The 22993-nt window shown below is 35.7% G+C and overlaps 1 protein-coding gene and 1 pseudogene across 1 annotated transcript; one reads left to right on the top strand and one right to left on the bottom strand.

Moving 5' to 3' along the window:
- Nucleotides 1–13100: 13100 nt before the first annotated feature.
- Nucleotides 13101–16745, top strand: LOC120145205 (cytochrome c oxidase assembly protein COX11, mitochondrial-like). Its single transcript, XM_039159100.1, has 7 exons — nucleotides 13101–13371; nucleotides 13703–14051; nucleotides 14163–14215; nucleotides 14927–14999; nucleotides 15085–15189; nucleotides 16289–16369; nucleotides 16465–16745. Exons 1-7 carry the CDS (start codon nucleotides 13292–13294, stop codon nucleotides 16564–16566), a joined length of 843 nt encoding a protein of 280 aa, XP_039015031.1. The 5' UTR covers nucleotides 13101–13291; the 3' UTR covers nucleotides 16567–16745.
- A 99-nt stretch (nucleotides 16746–16844) lies between these two features.
- On the bottom strand, nucleotides 16845–18892 carry LOC120145658 (annotated as a pseudogene).
- Nucleotides 18893–22993: the final 4101 nt, after the last annotated feature.

The following is a 22993-nucleotide window of genomic DNA, read 5'->3' as shown; positions in this document are numbered from 1 at the left end:
TCAAATTTAGATTGGAGGAAGTTGTTTGGAGGAGCGGAAGAGCAATCCTTAGATTACTTTCCACCTGAGGTTCAGGAGGGGATTTCCACTGTTAAACCTCCATCTGCTGTGATCGAAGAAGGGATTGTTGAATGGAGCCATGCGGTGGTGGGCCAGTTCATAGGAGCGGCTCTAAATTTCGGTTCAATGCAGAGAATCACTGAAATTTTATAGGGGGAAATCTTCGACTGTTAAGGTTAGTTTGGCTGGATCTAATCTCTATGTTTTTCATTTTTCGAACGTGAATATGAGGGATTGGGTTCTTGAGAATGGGCCTTGGCACATTCAAAACAAACTGTTTGTGTTGAGGAAATGGGAGCCAAGCTTGCAGAAGCTTGATTTTGATCTTACGCATATCCCGGTTTGTGTGCAATTGTATAATGTACCCCTGGAGCTTTATTCTAGGAAGGGACTTAGTTATATTACGAGTACTGTGAGAACCCTTTATACATGGATTCCATTATTGCATAAAATGAGAGGCTTGAATTTTCTAAAGTATGTGTGGAGATTGGTGCTGGCGCAGAGATTCCTGAGTTGGTTCATGTGGCCTTAAAAGATGGATCTGTAGTAAAAATAAAGGTATATGTACCTTGGCTACCTAAATTATGTACTTAGTGTAAAATCTTTGGCCATCAAATTAATGTGTGTGCTGAGGCACCAAAAGTCCCTTTGAAAAATAAGGAAGTTCAAGTTTAGAGGAAGAAGGATGTCTGTCACACTCTTGCCCCATAAATTGCCACAAAAAAATAATATATCTTATAGCACTAAAAATAAAATAGTAGCACTAAGAATAAAATAATGTAGTGGCAGACAATGGCTTAACCACTATGCCATGTTTTGTTTTTTTATTGAAAACAATAAATGGTGGATTTATTTTTAAATATAGGGTGATTACCCATGCTTGGAAAAAGCCCCTCCCGTGTTTTAAACTCAGTTTTCCCTCATTTAAGCTAGTTGTCGCCCCTCCTCCTCCTCCTTGCTCTGGCCGGCGGTACACATCACAGCCACCTTCTTCAGGTGCGCCTGGCCTCCGCGAAATGACCCCGACCAACCTCGCTCTGAAATCGATCACAATTCGGACCAATCGAGAAGAAAAGTTGACGCCCAAAATCCCGATCGCCGTTTTAATTTTTGTCGATTTCAACCATTTCAACGACCGTCTTTCTTCACCGCCCCCGATTTCAAACTCCTCGTCGCCTTCCGATCAAAACCCAGAAGGTGGGTTGTGTTGACGTTGACGTTTCGTCTGTCCGCTGTGGGTAAAGTCAGATCGTTTAATTTGGATAATATTTCAGTATTTTAGCTTGAAAACATGTTATATTTGGTGTTGGTTTAGATTGTTGTAACTTAGGGATTAATCGGCCGTCGACCAGACCTTATTCCATTGGTCCACGTGCCATCGCGTGTGCGTGGGTATTGTCTTCATTCGAGTTTCTTCAAGAAACTGGTATAGCCAGTCTGGACTTGTCTGAATCGGTCCCATTCAACCCAAACTTTTTAACATTACCCAAAATGTTTGACCCGACCCGTTGACTTTGACCTGACCCGTTGACTTTGACCCAACCCGTTGACTTTGACCCAAAAAAGTCAAAATTTGTGAAAAGTCATATTTTATGTTTTTCGATGTTCTGAGTCCGATTCCGAAATTAATTTTACAAAATTCAAACCCGAAAGCCTCCGAATTGACCTGTAAACCTGAAAAATGCATATTTATCTAAGTGTTTTAATTCAGTTAATTGAACTGAATGGTCAAGGACTAATTATTGTTATGATATGTTAAAGGCACGTGGGGATCTCCTGACTGTTTCACTGCTCGACCTAGTTCCTCCCGATCCGCTCGTCTACGAGAAGCCGTGAATACTTATATAGTTCTGAAACCCTATTAGTTATTCTGTTTAGAATATTATTCCAAATATAACCCTGTTCTGATATGGCTTAGGTTCCCGTTCAGTCGAAGAGCCTAGTAAAGCTGGTGCTCGATAGATCTTCCGGACTGACCCTATTATCGAGGTGTGTTCCTTATGTGTAATATAAATGTTTTAAATATCTGTTTGAAATCTCATGTGCACATGATTGTTTTCTCTGATTTGAAATACAATGTTTGATATGATTTGACTAAATGATTTATCTGATTCTGGATTTACTGAAATGTAAAGCATGATTGTCCGACTTATGATTTATGAATACTGGTTTACTAAACTGATGATCTGTCTGAACTCTGAATTTCTGTTACTATTGGTTACTGTCTGAAAAATGTTTTCTTAGGGGTACTCTGGGTTCTGGTATGAAGACTCTGGCAGGTTCAATCGCTGTTGGTAATTCCTCTTATAGGTTCAACACCAATTGGTAATTCCTTATGGACCTAAGTCGAGCCTTGGGTAGGCTCTGCGGCCCTGAGATTTTCTTGGGTAAGCCTTTGTAGCCCCGAGAATTGTCTTGGGTGGGCTCGCAGGCCCCATGGTACTCCCTTAGGTTGTGCAATTCTGGGGATCTGTACATGGAATTCGGTTGGAGGACGATGCAGAGTTTTTAAATTAAAAACTCCTATGATGTTTTAATGACTGTGATCTATACTGGTTTTAAAAATCATAATTGTATGTTTTTATTTCTACACTGTTGAGACACATTGAGCTTCTAGCTTACTTTTCAAACTGTTTTACCCCCTTTCAGATACTCTCGGATAGATACTCCGTATCAGGCACTTGGAGGATTGGTACATTTTGTTCAGATCATTTTGTTGTAATATTCCGCCTTTAGTACAGTTTTTTAATTATGGTGACATGTACCTTATTTTTGAAGTATTTATCGTTTTATTACGTTTTCTTCTTTTGTTATTGATATTTGATTTTCGATGCTCTAGATTTATTTCATATAATATTTTACTTGGTCTCTTTCATGTTTTATATTTACGAATTTAGTTTTATCGTTACTTATATTATACTTTTATAAATGTCATTTATAATATGATATATATATTATCGAATAATGTTTTAGGAAAAATATCTTTGAGAATCTTTAATGTAATCCGCTAGACTTAGTCGAAACGCATAGGTTGGGTCTAGAGGGTTACATTTAATTGGTATCAGAGCTTTTGGTTTTTAAACCTCGGACTGTGTATGAGTCCAAACTGAAAATACGATTTTGTAATGTTTTACAAAACAAGTCACTAAGGTCATGTCACAAAGTTTTTACGATTTTAATTGTGTTCGAGACTCTAAGTGTCAATCTAACCGTAGGTTTTATCTTATGTAGTAAACTCGAGATTCACCAAGATGAGTGCAAGACGTGGTCGTCAAACTAGTCGTGGTCACGATAAAGTGGCTAGATTTGCAGACCCTGTAGATGAGATACGTGTAGATCCCTCACATCCGATAGATGATCATGCTCCTACGACCCCGACGAATTTGCCTCATGCCTCTGATATTGGCATTATTGCTCTTATAAAAGGAGCGACTGGTGTTGAGCCTGAGTCTACCAGAGTTGTATTAGATGAGAATTTTGGTAGACAATTTGTTCAGTTGATTCAGGGAACTATCCGAGCTGCTGGCGTTGTGCCCGAGTTTTCTATCTCTCAGACCCTTATTGCAAATGAAGTTAGGACGTTTAGTGGACTTACTGGTGGAGACCCTACTGAAGTCGAAGATTGGCTCAGTGATACTGAGTGACGCATGGACCAACTATGTTTAGATCAACATAGACCAACTATGTTTAGATCCGCATCGACGTTATTTGGGAGCAATTTCTATGTTGGACGAGAATACTCACACCTGATCGGAGTCAGCTGTTAGTAGTGTCCAAACTGATCGTTTAACCTAGGATTTTTTAGAGAGCGATTTAGGAGTCGTTTCCTGGGAGAGCGTTATTTAGCTCAGAGACGACAACAGTTTTAGGACTTGGTTCAGGGAGATATAACCGTTTCTGAGTACGAGATTGAGTTCTCGAAATTTGCTGAAGTATGGATTTAGTATGGTACCTACCGATAGAGATAGATGCCGAAAGTTTGCTCAGGGACTTCGATTCGAGTTGCGTCGTCAGGTAGTTACTCATCAGGATGAGGTATTCGATATTGTAGTTGGAAGAGAAAAAGAAGCGGAGAAAGTCGAGGCTTCTGCACCTGACAGTGATAGAGTAGGTCTAGAACGATTTAGGAAGCCTTCTGGTCAGTCTGCACCTTTTGCACGCCCTGATAAAAGATCTCGTATTGTTCCTCATCAGATGAGTAGGTCTGATTCGAGGCCTGCATCTCCTCCACATACTGTAACTAGTCAAGAGGATTATGCATATTCCAATCCGAAATTGAGTTGTGAGTTCTGTGGAAATCAACATAGAGGAGAGTGTCGTAAAAAGATGGGTACTTGTTTTCATTGTGGATCTAGCAAGCACTTCTTAAGAAATTGTCCATATCCAGCTCCTGTCGATCAGACACTTGTTCAAACTCCTATATGTTCTTAGGCCTCTGTTCATACTCCAAATATGAGTCATAGTCATGGTAGGATTTTCGGATTTGTTTCTAGGGTCGATAGTAGGGCCCGATCACAGAGTAGACGACCAGATGCTTCTGAGGCTCGACAGCTTGCTCTTGTTTACGCTACCCGAAGTTTTGGAGATCGATTTGATCCCGATACATCTGCAGGTATATTTATTGTTAATTTTGTTTCATTCCATACATTTCTAACAACACTCTTTCTATACCCGAGTTTCGTATCATAAGACCCTAAGACTTTGGATTATGGTACCGAGACCCTGTTTTCGCTCCGAGTCTATTAAGATATTCTGATATTGTCAAATTAGCTTTGTCCACTAAAGAATCTATCAGAGACCTAATCTCAGTTTCCTTTCCGATTCTGTTGAATTTCGAGGACGAAATTTCTTTTAGAGGGGGAGAATTGTCACACTCTTACCCCATAAATTGCCAAAAAAATAATATATCTTATAGCACTAAGAATAAAATAATAGCACTAAGAATAAAATAATGTAGTGGCAGACAATGTCTTAACCACTATGCCATGTTTTGTTTTTTTATTGAAAACAATAAATGGTGGATTTATTTTTAAATGTTGGGTGATTACCCATACTTGGCAAAACCCCCTCCCGTGTTTTAAACTCAGTTTTCCCTCATTTAAGCTAGTTGTTGCCCCTTCTCCTCCTTGTTTCGGTCGACGGTACATGTCACCACCACCTCCTTCAGGTGCGTCTGGCCTCCGCGAAGTGACCCTGGACAACCTCGCTCTGAAATCGGTCACAGTTCGGACGGATCGAGAGGAAAGCCGACGCCCAAAATCCTGATCGCCATTTTAATTTTTGTCAATTTCGGCCATTTCAACGATCGTCTTGCTTCACCGCCCCCGATTTCATACTCCTCATTGTCTCCCGATCAAAACCCAGAATGTGGGTTGTGTTGACGTTTCGTTTGTCTACTGTGGGTAAATTTAGATCTTTTAATTTGGATAATATTTCAATATTTTAGCTTGAAAATATGTTATATTTGGTGTTGGTTTAGATTGTTGTAGCTCAGGGAGTAATCAGCCACCGACCAGACCTTATTCTATCGGTCCACGTGCTTCCACGCGTCGCCACGTGTGCGTGGGTATTGTCTTCATTTGGGTTTCTTCTAGAAACTGGTATAGCCAATCTGGACCAGTCTAAACCGGTCCCATTCAACTCGAACTGTTTGAGTCGTGTTTGACCCGACCCAAACTGTTTGACCGGACCTGTTGACTTTGACCAGAGTTGACTTTGATCAGAGTTGAATTTGACCCAAAAAAGTTAAAATATTTAAAAAGTCATTTTTTATGTTTTTCGATGTTTTGAGTCTGATTCCGAAATTCATTTTACAAAATTCAAACCCGAAAGCCTCCGAATTGACCTTTAAACCTAAAAAATGCATATTTATATAAGTGTTTTAATTTAGTTAATTGAACTGAATGGTCAAGGACTAATTATTGTTATGATATGTTAAAGGCATGCAGGGATATCCTGACTGTTTCACTGCTCGACCTGGTTCCTCCCGATCCGCTCGTCCACGAGAAGCCATGAATACTCGTATAGTTCTGAAACCCTGTTAGTTATTCTATTTAGAATATTATTCCGAATATAACTCTGTTCTGACATGGCTTAGGTTCGCGTTCAGTCGAAGAGCCTAGTGAAACTGGTGCTCGATAGATCTTTCAGGTTGACCCTATTATCTAGGTGTATTCCTTATGTGCAGTATAAATGTTTTAAATATCTGTTTGAAATCTCATGTGCACATGATTATTTTCTCTGATTTGAAATACAATGTTTGATCTGATTTGACTAAATGATTTATCTGATTCTGGATTTACTGAAATGTAAAGTCCGATTTATGATTTCTAGATACTGGTTTACTGAACTAATGATATGTGTGAACTCTGAATTTCTGTTACTACTGGTTACCGTCTGAAAAATGTTTTTTTCGGGGTACTCTGGGTTCTGGTATGAAGACCCTGGCAGGTTCAGTCGCTGTTGGTAATTCTTCTGATAGGTTCAACACTAATTGGTAATTCCTTATGGACCTAAGTCAAGCCTTGGGTAGGCTCTGCGGCCCTGAGATTTTCTTGGGTAAGCCTTTGTGGCCCCAGGAATTGTCTTGGGTAGGCTCGTAGGCCCCAAGGTACTCCCTTAGGTTGTACAGTTCTGGGGATCTGCACATGGCATTCGGTTGGAGGACGATGCAAAGTTTTTAAATTAAAAACTCCTATGATGTTTTAATGACTGTGATCTGTACTGATTTTAAAAATCTTAAATGTATGTTTTTATTTCTGCACAGTTGGGACACACTGAGCCTCTAGCTCACTTTTCAAACTGTTTTACCCCCTTTCAGATACTCTCGGATAGACACTTCGTATCAGGCACTTGGAGGATTGGTACATTTTGTTCAGATCATTTTGTTGTAATATTCCGTTTTCAGCATTGTTTTTAATTATGGTGACATGTACCTTATTTTTGAAGTATTTATTGTTTTATGACATTTTCTGCTTTTGTTACTAATATTTGATTTTCGATGCTCCGGGTTTATTTCATGTAATATTTTACCTGGTCTCTTTCATGGTTCATATTTACGAATTTAGTTTTATCTTTACTTATAATATATTTTTATAAATGTCATTTATAATATGATATATATATTATCGAATAATGTTTTGGGAAAAATGTCTTTGAGAATCTTTAATGTAATCCGCTAGACTTAGTCGAAATGCATAGGTTGGGTCTAGGGGGTTATAAGTCACTAGTCTTGCTGAGCTTTGTGAAAAGGAGAGATTGGCTGGTAATGATAGTTTAGATTCGAATATACCTATTCCTTATTCTTGTCCTGCTGTTACAAAGTGCAATACCAATGGTGAGGATATAAAGAATTCGGAGCTGCAGGTTGGTGCTGCTGTGGAGATGACTGTTAAGGCTCTTCAAGAAAGAAGTGAAGACATTTTGCAGGAAGGTGTGGGATGTGTTGCAGATCCTGCTCATGATTCTAGGAAGGGTCTGACTGATATGGTGGTATTACAGAATGTTAATTCTGATTCTGTTGAGCAGATGGTCAAGGATAAGGCTGTGTCAAAAGTTACCCATGATAATGCTAATTTTGGTGGAGAATTTCCATCATTGTATGACTCCATGCTTCAGAAGAAGAAGGTTCGGGGAAGGAAAAAAGGACGATGTTGGTTCATCTAGTAAAATGGAAATGCTTGTAGGTGGAGGTGGTAATGATGGTACTAGAAAGCCTTAGGTAGTTGCTTTGGGAGTTAATGTGTTACTTAATGAGATTAAAGCAAAGAAGAAAGATCTGGTTGAGAAGGTTAAAAGTAACGAGGTAAGTTCTGGAGGTGATAGCGGAGGTCCTCATATCCTTACTTGATGATTATCTGCTTTTGGAATGTAAGTGGTATTAATAATACCCTAAAGCAAGGTAAAGTGTTAAGGATATTAGAGAATTTAGGTGTGGATGTGGTATGTTTTATGGAGACTAGAATTAGAAGGGTTAATTTTTCTAAAATATTTGATGTTTTGTCTGAAGATTGGCATTGTGCAGCCAACTATGATTTTATTGATGGAGGTCGTTAATGGATCCTATGGAAGAAGAGATTGTCCTTTTCTGTGCTTAGGGGTTGTCATCAAGCCCTTTCCATTGTGGGTGATGTTGTTGGGCATAGGGCAGTGATTACTGCTGTATGTGGCAGTAACAATAGTCAGATAAGGAGGAGTATTTGGGAACACTTGAAAAATTTGGAAAGTGAGATAGGTTCTACTCCTTGGGTGATTGGGGTTGACTTTAATGTCATAGCTGAAGCCCAAGAAAGTTCTCATTTTGATATCTTGGGCTCACATACTTCCTCTGATATGGAAGAGTTTCAAGGATGTTTGGAGGACTTAGAGGTACAAGATCATCCTTTCATATGACCTCTTTTTACATGGTCTAACAAGCAAGAGGGATCTTACTTGACTAGAAAATTGGATAGAATCCTAATCAATTCTCAGTGGTTGTTGGAATTTCCAGATTCATTTGTTGAATTTAAAGCTCATGGAGTATCTGATCATTGTCATGGGGTTATTTGGACTCAGAGGTGTGCTCAAATCCACAAACCAAAGCCATTTAAAATTTTCAACTGCTGGACTGCTAATAAAAATTTCTTGAGCATTGTTAAAGAGTCATGGCTGGAGCATTGTGAGGGAAATGCTATACAAGTGTTGTTTAGCAAACTGAAAAGATTGAAGCTAATATTGAAAGAGTTGAATAGGAATTACTTCTATGACATTTCTAGTAGAGTGGCTGGAAAGAGGGTTGAACTGGAACATATTCAGCTTTTTAACCTTGGTCATGTTAATCAAAGGAGAATGGAGGATAAAAAAAGGATTTAGGCTGAATTAGTTGATCTTGAAGTTGCTGAATCAGATTTTTATAGGCAAAAAGCTAAGGTTCATTGGTTACAAGAAGGTGATTTAAACGCTAGATTATTTCATCAGAAAGTTGAATCTCATAAGAAGAAAAATACCATTAGAGCCATCAAGGATGAAAATGGGCAGTTTCTTGAGACTTTTGATGGTATGACTGCTGAGTTGGTGGATTTTTACAGCAAGCTTATTGTTACATCCTTTGGGTAAATGATATTCTGCTGAGTGGTTGAAGGATCTCTTGAATTACTCATTTCTTGTTGGTGCTAGGGAAACTCTAGATGGAGAGGTGTCTGACAATGAAATCAAGGAGGCTCTGTTTAGAAAAGGAAAAGATAAAAACCCAGGTCTTGATAAGTATAATTCCTGGTTCTTCAAGGTTTCTTGGGATATTGTTAATAAGGACTTCCTAAATACTGTGAGGTACTTCTTTCAGACATCTTACTTATTGCTTGCCTTTAATGCCATAACTATTGTTTTGGTGCCTAAGTCCTTGAATACATGTAGGGCAAAAGAATTTAGGCCAATATCTTGTTGTTCAGTAGTTTATAAAATAATTACCAGAATTTGGGTCACTAGGCTAGCACATTTCTTTCCTGGCATGATTTCTTCTAGTCATTCAGCATTTGTTAAGGGCATGAACATTGCTGATAATACTCTACTAGCTCAAGAGATTGTTAGAGGATACTCTAGGAAGAATCTCTCTCATACATGTGCAATAAAAGTTGACTTGCAAAAGGCTTTTGACTCAATTAGTTGGGATTTTCTGCTGAATGTTCTTGAAGCTATGAGACTGACTATGAGGTTTTGTGATTGGAATAGGGCTTGTGTTACCACTCCTAGATACTCAATTTCCTTGAATAGCAGCTTGGTAGAGTATTTTAGGGGTGCTAGAGGAGTTAGGGAAGGAGATCCATTATCTCCTTATCTATTTGTAATAGTCATGAATGTTCTTTATTTCTTGCTGGATACAGCTGCCAGAGATTATATTTTTCAGATTTCACCCTAAATGTAAAAGGATCTCTCTTAGACATCTTTGCTTTGCTTATGTTTTGTCATGGTTTTATGGACTCTGTGTTGGGGGTTGTAAGTTTCTTAGGCAAATTTTATGAACTATCTGAACTCAAGTTGAATGAGGGTAAATTAGAGCAGATTCAAAGAGCTACAGGGTTTAGAGTTGGACAGCTTCCTGTCAGGTATCTTGGGGTACCCTTGGTAACTCAGAAGCTTTCGGGGAACGATTGCTCAGCTTTACTGGTGAGAATTAAAGATAAGTTGAGACAGTGATCCAGTAGGAAATTGAGTTTTGGTGGGAGGTTACAACTTGTAAAGACTGTTCTTTTTAGCATCTTTAATTATTGGAGTAGGCAACTTATTCTACCTAAGGGAGTTATTAGAGATATTGAAAGACTTTGAATGAGATTCTTTTAGAAGGGCAATGATAGCTCGACTAGAGGCGCTAAGGTGAGCTGGAATCAGATATGTTCTCTAAAATCCGAGGGAGGTCTGGGCTTAAGGAATCTGGCTGGCTGAAGCAAAACTTGATGCTTTATGCTTGTTTAAAATCTTTTAGCTGGTGAAGGGTCATTGTGGATTGCTTGGATAAAGAACTACTGTTTTAAACTTGAGGATTATTGGAGTGTAGAATGTAAGCCTCAATTCAGCTGGATCCTTAGTAAACTGATCAAGATGCGTGAGGAGACTAGGAGATTATTTACTACTTCTGTCAATTAGTCATATATTAAAGGAGGCTGGATCTGGGATAATATTCAGGAAATGAGGGATAGGGTAAGCTGGCATCGGTTCATTTGGTTTCCTGCTCATGTTCCAAAGTTCTCTCTAATTGCTTGGATGGTAATTCTTGAAAGACTGCCTACTAAGGACATACTTGCTCGATTTGGTATGGTGACTGATAATATTTGTGGCTTATGCGATGTTGGGATTGAATCAAAAAATCACATCTTCTTGGAATGCTCTTATTTGAGGGAGGTCTGGGGTGTTGTTATGCACTCTTGTGGACTGCAGCAGCAGGAGCCGAATTGCTGGGAGGACTCACTTTGTTGGATGATTAGGAATTTGAAGGGTAAGTCTCTCTTAGTTCATGTTCTTAAATTAGCATGGACTGGTTTTGTTTACTTCATATTGGAAGAACGTAATCATAGATTTTTTAGAGGATTGATACATTCGACAAATACAATTGTAAATGCTATAAAGGAGGATGTTAGGATTAAGTTGCATAGGTGTTGCATGAATAAGTTGGATGATGTAAATAGACAGTTGTGCATAGATTGGGGGCTAATCTAGCTGGTTGTAATGTTTCTTGTAGTAGCTTTGCTGCTTTCTTTTGGATGAATACAAATTTGATTATCCAAAAAAATAATAATAGAGTTTAAATTATTTTAGTTTTTAGTTTAGTTTAATTAATTTATTTATAGTTGAATTAAAAATAGAAATTATAAACAATGCCAAATGTATGGTTCTGAATGGATAATAAAGTTTGTTAAAAAACTGTTAACAGCCATATACTTCAAATGATAACAGAAAAAAAATATTAAATATGTATTTTATCAAAAAAAAAACTAAACTACTAAAATTTTAAAAATATAATTTAAATATTATTTTTAATTGAATCAAAATTAAGTTAATTAATAACAACGAAATGTAGAATTCTTTAAAAATCGAAAAAATATCATTTTGTGGATAAGTGAAAAAAAAGTAAAGTCAAGCAGTGAGAATTAACTGAAATAATACAAAAAGTATAAGTTCATTAAAAATATTATTTTTTATGAAATTAAAAAGATTATCAATATTGTTTAACAACCAAATATTTTCATAAAACTGATAAAAATTAAAACCAGTTTTTTTTTTAAATACCTCTTTATTATTTCGATAAAATGTAACGTAAAATTAATTTTAGATGCTTCAACTATTTACATAATATTTGGTGTTTGGTTAACAAAATGTAAGATTATCAGTGTGAATGTAAGATTATCAGGGAATATGATTACTGGGAATGTTGTATTTTGTGTTTGGTTGGTTTAGTATGAATGTAAAATTAATGTGTTTGGTTAAAGGAATAAAAAATTATTAGAATGTATATTTGACCAAATTGTCCTTATTATATATTTGTTTTTTTAACAAATTGAAAAATATTTATATATTTTCTTTAAAAAATTTAAATTCATAAAATTTATATATATATATATTTACAAAATTAAAAATATAAAAAGGTTTAATGAAAGGGTAAAATTTTATTTTAACCCCTGAACTTGATATAAAATTTTAATTATAGATTTTTTTTGTAAATCTAAAATAGTTTAAGGATAAATTTGTAATTTAACCTTCGTAGAATTTTTATTATTAAATGACAGAATAATGATATTTTTGAAAAAAAAATTAAGGGTGTTTTAGTCCAAAACGCCGGTAATCCAACTATTCCCAAGGAAAGGGAGCTAATGACATTCTCGGTTATATACCCTAAAAAATCTACTATTAGTAATAAAAACATTACCGGGAATGAGATTTCCAGCCAACCAAACATGGGAATATAGATTTCATTCGTATGGGAATCTCATATTCCTTTAACCAAACAACCCCTTAGTTGTATCAATTTTGACACAGAAAATTAAATATGGATCAAATTGAACATTATCGATATCTCTGAGTGCATTTGTGCAAATTAACCTTTTAATAACATTTTGTTTTTGTTTTATTTTTCCATTTTCCTTTCTCTCACGAGGCTCGAGTTGCTCCTCTTTACCAGTAGAGCTCAAGGCTGAGGCTTAAGAAAATACCTACAATTACTAGTTTTATAACCCTTTCTCAAGGCAAGGTCAGTACAAAATTTCATTTTGTTTCAAGCTTTATGCCCTTCGTTCTGATATGGTATACCCTAATTTGACTGATTTATGCTTAAAATTTGGGTCTTTTTTCTGTAAATTAAGCGATGCTCTTGATTAATTAGACGGTGGGTTCCGAACAATGTCTTTATTTTATGTCTAATACTGCTTTGCTCCTTTGGATTTGGAGCTGGTGGTAAGACTGTTGTTTGACTTTAGTCTACTATATATGACATGTGGAAATTATTGATTTTTGTTAAATCTAATTCATTTGTTTTAATTTTTTCATCGGGAATCATTTTTTAAGAGAAGCTCATCAGAAAAGGGGTAAAACTTATTTGTGTTCGTTTTAGTGAATATATATTGCTTTCTTTAATCATTTCTGGTTTGGTTTGATTTTATTGTAATTTGTAAAAAAGCAAACTGAAATTGAATTGCTATATTGTTCAATGTTCATATTCTATCACTTTTTCTGTTGCACGTGTAGTGATTCATAGGTGCCTAACATAATGTCATGGTCAAGAATTTCTAGCAGAATTTCTCTCTTGAATCGCTTGAAGAATCAACAAATTTTGTTGCATGAATCAAGGTAATCACCCGGCTACCAATATACGACTTTGGGCCTTATAAGTGTCTTTCTTTTGCTTGAACCGCTTGGTACTTTTACTTGAAGAACTAAGTCACAAGTTTTTCCATGATTTCAGTTTTAGAAATGCCTACATTTATGCTTGATTGTGAATGATAATCTAAATTGTTCATTCATGATCTTCTTCTTGCCTTTAAGGTCATTTGGAATTAGGATACACCCAGTGTTCAAAATTTTGTTCTTTTCAATTTCATATTTCTCCCAAACCCCAACCTGAATGCAATCTTGCTTCTCTCTGATGTCTACTACTTGGATAAAATTTGTGTTGATCCAGGTTTCTTCCTGATTCTATATATCATTGTTACACATTCTTTAAAGCTTCTTCTGGGCGTGGCAACAATAGTCTGATTCCAAGATGTGAATTTAGCACAAGGCCTCTAACAAAGTCTTATGATTTCTGTCCTTATGGTTCTCGATGTTTACCAAGAATACCTGCCTTTAGCAGTCGGCGACACTATGCTTCTCATGCATCCGTTGCTTCCACTGAGAAAAAATCCAAAAAGACTCTTATTTATCTTACAGCATTAGTTTTTGCCATGGTGGGAAGTAGTTACGCTGCTGTTCCATTATACCGTAGATTCTGTCAGGCTACTGGGTATGGTGGTACAGTCCAACGCCGTGAGGTGAACCCAAGTTTATGATATTCTTATTCCTATATTTTTATTATTTCATATAGTTTTTTTTTCATTTTCCTTGTGTTGGATTTCAACCATAAAATATATTTATTTCTTTAGAGTGTCGAAGAAAAGATTGCTCGGCACGAAAAAGATGGGACAGTAGCAATAAGGTGCGCTTTCTAGGCTTTGGATGTAAGAGCTTATCTTTATCCATATATTTCATAATTATGATCATAATGTCCTTCCTGTTAATTTTATTGCAATTCTATTTCAATGCTCAGCTCTTGTAGTTGTATCAGTTTTTAGGTTAAACTTGGTTCTGGGGTTTCTTTTTTTTTTTTTTTTTTACATGAGATTCTTGCAAGAAGGCGGTAGAAATGAGTTTCCATGAGAGCATGAAGTATTTATTTTTACTAGAGCATGAAGTCTTTCCCTCAATAAAAGACAGGTTATTATATTTATTATTTGATGATAGAAAAACATTTGAACTTGCTCTGTTGAAAGAAACATTTACATTGGAGAAACTACTTAAATCAATAATGGTCTTAATATGTTGTTTCTGAAGAAAAAAAAATCAATAGGGGAATTGGATGTTTTATGAGATAAAAGGTTTCATAAGACTGACTGCAAGGTGTTGCTCCCTTGTGATAATGCACTTGCTTTATATACCCATGTGGCTTCTTTACTATTGAGTAACAAATAAGAGTGAGGTGGTAGGGTTGAGGATTATTCATTATTCCACATCAGCCTGTTTGTTGTATTCAGTTCAATCTAATATTGGCATTTGTAAGAGGTGCTATTATGAAGCAGTTAGACTTCATGATAGAATCTTTCTTGTTCTTCTATCTATATGTTTGAGAATTTTGCACTTATCCTTGCAGGGAGATAGTAGTCCAGTTCAATGCTGATGTGGCAGATGGAATGCCCTGGAAATTTATTCCTACACAACGAGAGGTTCTTAACATTTTTTATGTCGCTTTTGGGCTTTGTTAAGTGCTTTCTTATTTCAATTATTTCCTCATTTTTATTTCTCTGCTAGGTGAGAGTCAAGCCAGGAGAAAGTGCCCTTGCTTTTTATACTGCTGAAAACCGAAGTTCGAAACCCATAACTGGCGTTTCTACATATAATGTCACCCCTATGAAGGTATTGATGCATATGATCTAATGAAAATTGGGCCAATGATTTATTTATTACTTCTAAATTTAAGTTACTGCCATTTGTTTAGATCTTTGTTGATCTCTCACGCATTACTTGGTTATAGGCCTCTAGGATTTTTTTACTATTTCTTGCTAGCTTTGGTTTCTCTTAGTGTTATTTAGGCTTGACCATATACTTACTTTTTTAGTTTTTGATATTATTGTTCAAATAATTCAATCTTTGTTGCTTCTTTTTAATATTTTCTAGTTTGGATTGAAAAATTGTCTGACAAGCTCTTCTTTTCCTTTATCCTCTTTTGCACAGGTAGATCCTGTGACATAGTATAATCTCCTGTTCTCTCGCCCTCTCTCCGTGTCTAAATTTATTTCCTAAATATTTTATTGGAATCTGCGTTTAATCTATGTCTAACCTCCCAAGTCCTATCAAGTATGTTTGAATGTTTCTTTCGTTTATGGTAATAATTTTGCTTTTGGGGCTTCTAGGTGTCATAATAGGACAATGTGCAACAGTATTTTTATCCTGGTCCAGCACTGGTCTTCTTACAATCATAACCGAAATATTCTTGACTAGGTTATTATCAATTTTGTGATTAAATTCTTCTGTTGGTTGGAGTCAAATGTTAGGCTAATTGCTTTTGATTGGATGATCCCATTTCATAGTGGGGAAAAAATTCGGTCAACATCTTTTGATTATTCTTTTGCTAGAAAAAAGAAATACTTTGCTTCCTACTTATGTAAGGTAGGCCTAAAATTTCCAATAGCTAGTTAAAGTTCCAGTGTTGAGATATAATCCGTGAGGCAGGTTAAAGTTCAATTTAGAGCCATGCAATCGTTTTTGTATGCTTGTAGTAACAGTTGATTTCCTTTATTATCCTCTATTTGGTTGTTTTACATGGTTTTATTATGCATTTTTGTGAATCACCTGACTAAAGAAACACTGTAACAAGCATTTTTAGGAAAGGGACGGAAATCTTTGTGGTGACAAATTGGTTATGTTGAAACAGATTAACTTACTGGTAATATTTATCATTAAGGCGAGGCTTAGAATTGACTTGATTTCTTGCACTTTTTTGTCTCCTTTCCAGGCTGCAGTTTATTTCAATAAAATACAGTGTTTTTGCTTTGAGGAGCAGCGTCTTCTTCCTGGAGAGCAGATTGACATGCCTGTAAGCCTTTTCTATAAGAAAATAAAGAATGTTTTCTGTTGTAAAGGCAAAACTAAGTTGTGATCTTTTTACTAACTTGGCTTGTTTTGTTGCAGGTTTTCTTCTACATAGATCCCGAGTTTGAAACAGATGCCAGAATGGATGGTATAAACAACATTATCTTATCCTATACTTTCTTCAAGATTTCTGAAAAATAAAAGGGGAAAATTGAAATTCATTGGTGAAAATAGAATATCATTCACATGAGAACAAAAGTGTTGGGGTTCAGGGAACCAAACAAAAATTTAAGATACCATTTTCATCTGCAACAACAACTAGGAAATTTTTTTTTTTTTTTGCTGAATACAGAGAGAAAAGAGGATAAGCAAATTATTTTATGAAAGAAATACAGGAAGAACATTTTTTTTGTGAGAAATCTCTCCACCTTATTTTTGGTGGAAACCATGTTACTTTCTATTAGGTTCTTTTCGAATTCCTAATGCAACAAAGCCAACTGCTTGTAGCTATAGATTATGCCTGCAAAAAACATTCAAATCATAGTGAATAATATGATTTCTAGAGGAGATATAAGGATATAAAGAGTAAGCTTTACTTGCAATCTTTGTGCTTGGTGATGAATATACCATCCCTGGTAGATAACTTTCAAATCCTATATCGTAAACTGGGGTACCCTTAGGGTAATAGAGACCATAGTTCCTCTCTGATGCAGGACCGGGTTTTAATTCCCATAAAAGTCTGAAACTGTATATGTCCATCAGGATATTGAGTTTCATCCGTGTGCCTCGTTTCTCTTCTACTCTTTTCAACAGGTTGCCATTGTGCGACCCTGTATTCTCTGGTGTAGCTCCCGCTTCATTCTCGTCACCTTAGGAATGCCGGAGCTGGACTTCGATAGTGGTATGCCTCATTGCTTTGAAAGCTGAATAAACAGCATCAACTTGAGCATACAACTTGTTATCGTATTTCAAATTGGTAATTGGATCCACTATCCCTTGATTAGGCTGGAAAAGTACATAATCTAGTGGCACTTCGTTAGGGTGATCCTTGTGTGCAAAATAAGGATATGCATTGATTTAGCTCGAACATGAAAATTAAGAATCTGTGAAGATATTCTCCATGATCTTGCCGGCCGAAAGAGGAAACTGCACACTTAGGATATCAAGGTAATGCAAGGCAGGGACAGTTACTTGTTTGTCAAGGATGAGTTCAACAAGACCATTGTAAACTGCTTGCGTTGCTGGGAGGAGGTTAGATGTTACAGCCTTTCTTGACTACGTGTAGTTAGTTGCATTGTTGGAGATAACATTAGCAACAAAGGGAAATGAATCAGTTAGACAATCTGTTAAGCTGAATTAATATTCTCAAGTGTTTCGGGGAGTTCTACTGTATGGCGGGTTAAGATGCGGCTAAAAATGGGAAAAAATAAATTCAAGCTAAATTATGATAGAAAAACACTATTTTAGGTTAAACGTAACCTAAAATATAACTTCTTTCATAATATTTTTTATTGTAACTTAAAATATTATTTTCTTCGTAATATTTTTGGTTGGCAACTGAAAATGTAATATTCTTCGTAACATTTTAGGTTGTAACCGAAAATGTACTAAAAATGTTACATTTTAGGTTGTGTCTAGCCTAAAACATAATATTTTTATCATATTTTCAGTTGTATTTATTCTCGACATATTTTAATCTTAAATGGATATTTCTTCCTGTTTCAATACCGATCCAGCATTTTTTCCTCGAGTTCTTAACATTTGACCGGAGGTTTTGAAAATTTCGTTCCCTATGGTCATGCAAGTAATCCGAGTCCAAGGAAGGTGGGGTTGAACTCATTTCTAAACCCAGGTTTAAGCTTTGATAGGATCAGTCATGCTCAGAAGATACTCGTTACTGGCATTTGTATCGGAGAAGGCGACGAGAACTTTGAGATTGGCACGCCCGATAGAGAAGGCTGCTCGAAATGGAGATGGAAGATTGTTTGCAATTTGACCATTTTTTTTTTCCTTACTCCAAGACCAAGTATTTGGGTTGATGAATCTTAAAAGAAAAACAAGTCAACAACAAAAACAACGGAACACCATCAGCAACGAAACTTGACATTATTTGTTAAGAGAATGTTTGGAAATATTTAAATTTGTAAAGATAAACAATGAAATATATATATTTTTGGAGGAGTAAAGAATAATTTTATCATTGTCTAAATGGATTTTTGGTGCCACCACCGGTCCCTTGTAAGTTGTGCCTCTGCGCAGCCTTTAGCGACAACATATGGGCCCGTCACTATTAATGTGCGCAAATCCCTGTTTCCCTTGTTTCTGCAACGCACTCTGTTTTCGTGAATAAAATTACAAGGCAAACAATTTAACTTCAAAAATTACTTCTATAAAATCATATAACTTATAGACGAGGCTACATTTTGTATCCCAAATATTTTGGGTTAGATTATTCTCCCACGACGCTGCGGATAAGCTGCTCTTTACTCTCCGGCAAGATAATAGCCACCGGCTTCGAAATTGTCATGTCAGAAAACCGATATTATGACGAAAAGCAGAAAGATTATCGTAGTCATGATTGTGAACGTCGAAAGAGGTGGTGTAGTTGATGATATTATAACGATTAAGAACTATATTAAATTGCTCCGATCAATGGGTGTAAAGAAAGATGAGATAAACAAGTACAAGAGGAGGAAGAAGAAAAGTAGAGGATAGAAATTCGAGTTCGTCATGACCGCCGTTGAAGGTAAGATTAAGAAATTTGGGAAGAGATGCTGCGGGTTTTAATGGAATCGAGAATCGTGCTATACGTTGACGACAAATGGGAAGAACACAAGGTGGAACAAGAGGGAGTTGTCATGGCCGACAATTTCTATGTTTTGTAATTGAAGTTAATGCAAACAAAAATGGCTTCCATTGCCATTTTTTTAATGATCTTAAAGAGTTCTGCAGCTTCCAACAAATGGATTGCGACAAAACTGATAACATTTGTCTGAATAAGATGTTAGATGCATTTCAATCAATATATGCATCTGCACCTTGAGGGAACATAGTTCCTCCACCCCGGAAACCTAAACACGTTCCCTTTGAATTGTACCCAGTTCTGGACAGCCTTCTCAACTGTCAGGCTTTTTTGAGGAACATTAGCATAATGGACATAGTCACGACTCTTTGGCCATTCAAATGGTGTCATATACCTGGGCCGGCCCAATACATGTGTCAGATGGACCTTAGCCCAGGACAGCATGTTTGAGGGGCATCAAACATGGTGTCATTTCCTTTTAGCCAAATCATCCAAATGAACCCAAAAAAAATGCCAACCTCCAAACATGGCATCAAACACGCGCATTAATGAGAACCTACACCTAATAACCTAACAAAAATTATAACTAAAACTAAAATTAGAAAATGAAGAAATCATGACAAACAAAAAAACCAAATTCGAAAACTAAACCCTCAGATGACTAATTTACAAAAGGACGCTCAAGTTTGGGGGATTATAACCTAATTTACCCAAACAATTTAATATGAAACCTAAACTTAACTAAACCTAAACTAAACTCAAGCATACAAAACACCCACACAGCCGCTCAACCCCCTTCTTCCCTCTTCTTCCCCACGATCACACATTGTCTAAAATAGAGCCACCATCGCCACCATCCACGACACATCCCACTCCAAAAGGACCCATGGTCGACACTAGGCCACCGCTCGCCGATGGCCACCCCTCGCATTCCTTCTTTGTTCTCGGACGATAGGCTTCAAACGATGAAGCCCTCACATTTAAGGTAAGACCGAATAATCTCTCCCCCCCTTCACTTTGTTTTTTTCTCTCAAGCTTTTCACTAAGATTTTCATACCTAACCCTACTACTCCTCTCTTCCTAATCTCCAGACTTAATTTTATTTCAAAAATTTTACTAAGCTTAATAATTTTATTTAGAAAATTTTACTAAGCTTAATCTTGCCTTTTTTCCTTAATGTTGAAACCGAGCAGAGAATGAATGGAGTCAACAAGACTCTACTTGCATTCGATTAACCCAGGTAATATAACCTGTCCTATTTCCTTGTTATTTATTTCGAATGAAAACCTAAAGCTATAATTCCTAAGAAACCCTAAAGCCATGATTCCTAAGAAACCCTTCTTAGAAATATAAAATATATTTTATTTATTGATTCATTAAAAAAATGGAAATCAATGAAGGAAATGCTACTGTACAAAATAATAAAGAAAGAAAACCTTGAAAGAATTATACTTTTTCTTTGAATTCCTTTGATTCGTTGAAACAATGGATGCCTTGTTACGCTGCTTGATATACGAATACGGGAAAGGAATGTTGTTTACACACTATACGGTACAAGTATAGGGACATAAAATTATTATCTCGTCCAGGACATTAAAACTCATTGGACCAATGTATATACCCGTGGATGATGAGATGAGAAAGTGTAGCTTTCACATCGCATGACTTAAACACCTGAGCTTTTGGTTTGGAAGGCTCAACAATCTCTACATCATTGTGATGTGTTTCAAAATTCAAATTTGTGAAGATGTTGCAGCCTGTCTGCTTCATCACCTCCAATGCTATGCTATCTACTTTGGTGATACCATTTCTCCTCCATGCTCCCAGAAACTGCACAAAGCAACACAACAAATATAGATAGGGGCCTTTGATTATTGTTTCAGAAAGGCAGAAAGGGTAAATGTAATATCTTTTTAATTTTCAATTTCAAGAAGAAGAAGAATCCCATAAACTGCACAAAGCAATCACAACAAATATAGAAGTAGGCTTTTTTTTTAAGAAGAAAAGAGGACACGTGGATTTCCGTTAATGGGTTAACAAATGTTAACAGTCAGATTTAAATTGAACAAACCAATAACATAAAGAATTAAACTCACTTAATTAAAAAATAAATAATAAAATCGATCAGATCGGAAACAAAAGAACTGTTGGCTTAATTTACCCTTATTATTATTTATATTTTCCTATTCTATACTTTTTAATAATATCAAGAGTCAGGATTAACATCATATGTTAATTTTAAGGTTTCCCCCCTAATAAATAAGAATTCTTACGGTCGATTTGATTCTATAAAATATTTTTTTTTAAATAATTTTCATTTTTAGTTTTTTTAAAAAAATATAAAATATATTTAGTTAATATAAATGAAAATTTGAATTCAAAAATAAAAATATTGAAATATATATGGAATCTATTTTTTTAAATAGAGATGAGTGATTATTAAAAATTTCATTACATAAATTTAACATGCAGTTTATGCAAATATAAAATAATAAAGTTGATAAAATATTTCATAACACAAAAAATTATTTTAGTTTATAATAAGAATAGAATGTTAATGCATAATATATCAATTAAATTAAAAAACACACAAAAAAATTGTTGTAAATAAGAACATAAAAATATGTCATTAAAAGAAAATATATATTTAATTGTATTTAAGACCCCTAAATTTTGATAAAACCCTAATGTATCTCTTCAACTTACTTTGCATTCAATTTGACTCTTAAACTAAGAAAGCAATCTATTTAATCATTTGACCAATAAAATCAAACAGTCACAACGCTTACATGATGGTTCACAAAAGTTACATGGCAATATACATCATTGATGTGACAGTTCACGATGTTATTGTTGTAGTACATAGTTGACGATGATGTAGTAGATGAGTTTAATTAATTTTTTTTTACTAAGTTCGAGGGTCTAAACTATATTTTAAAAAGTTTGAGGACTTACTTTTTTTAAGAAATTAAGGTATAATTCAAAATTTAGAATAAAGTACTTAAAATGATCACCTAAATATGGGGTTGGTGTCGATATGACCACTATTTTAAAAAAATTAAATATGACTACTTTTATTTAATTGGTTTCAATATAGTCACCTACCGTTAACATTTAACGGAAGTGCTAATGTAGTAGTTAATAAAGTTAATATAATTTCATATTTAGTCTTCATAACTTATACATTCTCTCGTTTTGATTACAATTCAATGGTAGAAGGAGAGGAAACGACACTCATCGGTGAATTTAACCTAGCGTGTCACAGCGCCGTCGCCTTGGCTTCTTAGTGTTCTTGGACAACGTTAGTAAGAGAATCCACCAAAGAACGCTGCACGAAGTGTTCCAGATGTATGGGAATGATTGGGATGTCTTTATTGCACACAATAGTAGAAAGATGATAGGGAATAGAACGACCTTTGCTTTCGTCAGATTCAGTAGCATGGCCAAAGCTCAACAGGCAGTAACTAAAGGTAATGGAAGAATCATGGATGAATATCAAGTTAAAGCTTGTGCAAAAAGTTGTCACAACACCAACCCTAAAACAAGTAGCCACTTTGCAACCCCAAAAGTTTTCAGACCAACATAGAGATAATGACGCTTTAGATGGATAAATCGAAGCTTGCAAAGGAGAAGATGTATTCTGATTCCATTTCAACCTTGGGGATAATGATGCTTCAAATGACATGGACAAGATGACTAATATGGTAATTGTTAATGAAAAAGCTCCCAAAGTACCAGAATTGGAAAAAACCCAATCCTAATAGAGTTCTGACCTCGAATATAATTATATGGATTGTTGTCTAGTAGGACAAATCAAAGCAATGC

This window comes from Hibiscus syriacus, unplaced genomic scaffold (assembly GCF_006381635.1).
Source record: "Hibiscus syriacus cultivar Baekdansim isolate YM2019G1 unplaced genomic scaffold, ASM638163v2 tig00110893_pilon, whole genome shotgun sequence".
NCBI classification, from domain to species: domain Eukaryota; kingdom Viridiplantae; phylum Streptophyta; class Magnoliopsida; order Malvales; family Malvaceae; genus Hibiscus; species Hibiscus syriacus.
The sequence above is the reverse complement of the archived record's forward strand: the minus strand, read 5'-3'. Positions and strand labels throughout refer to the sequence as shown.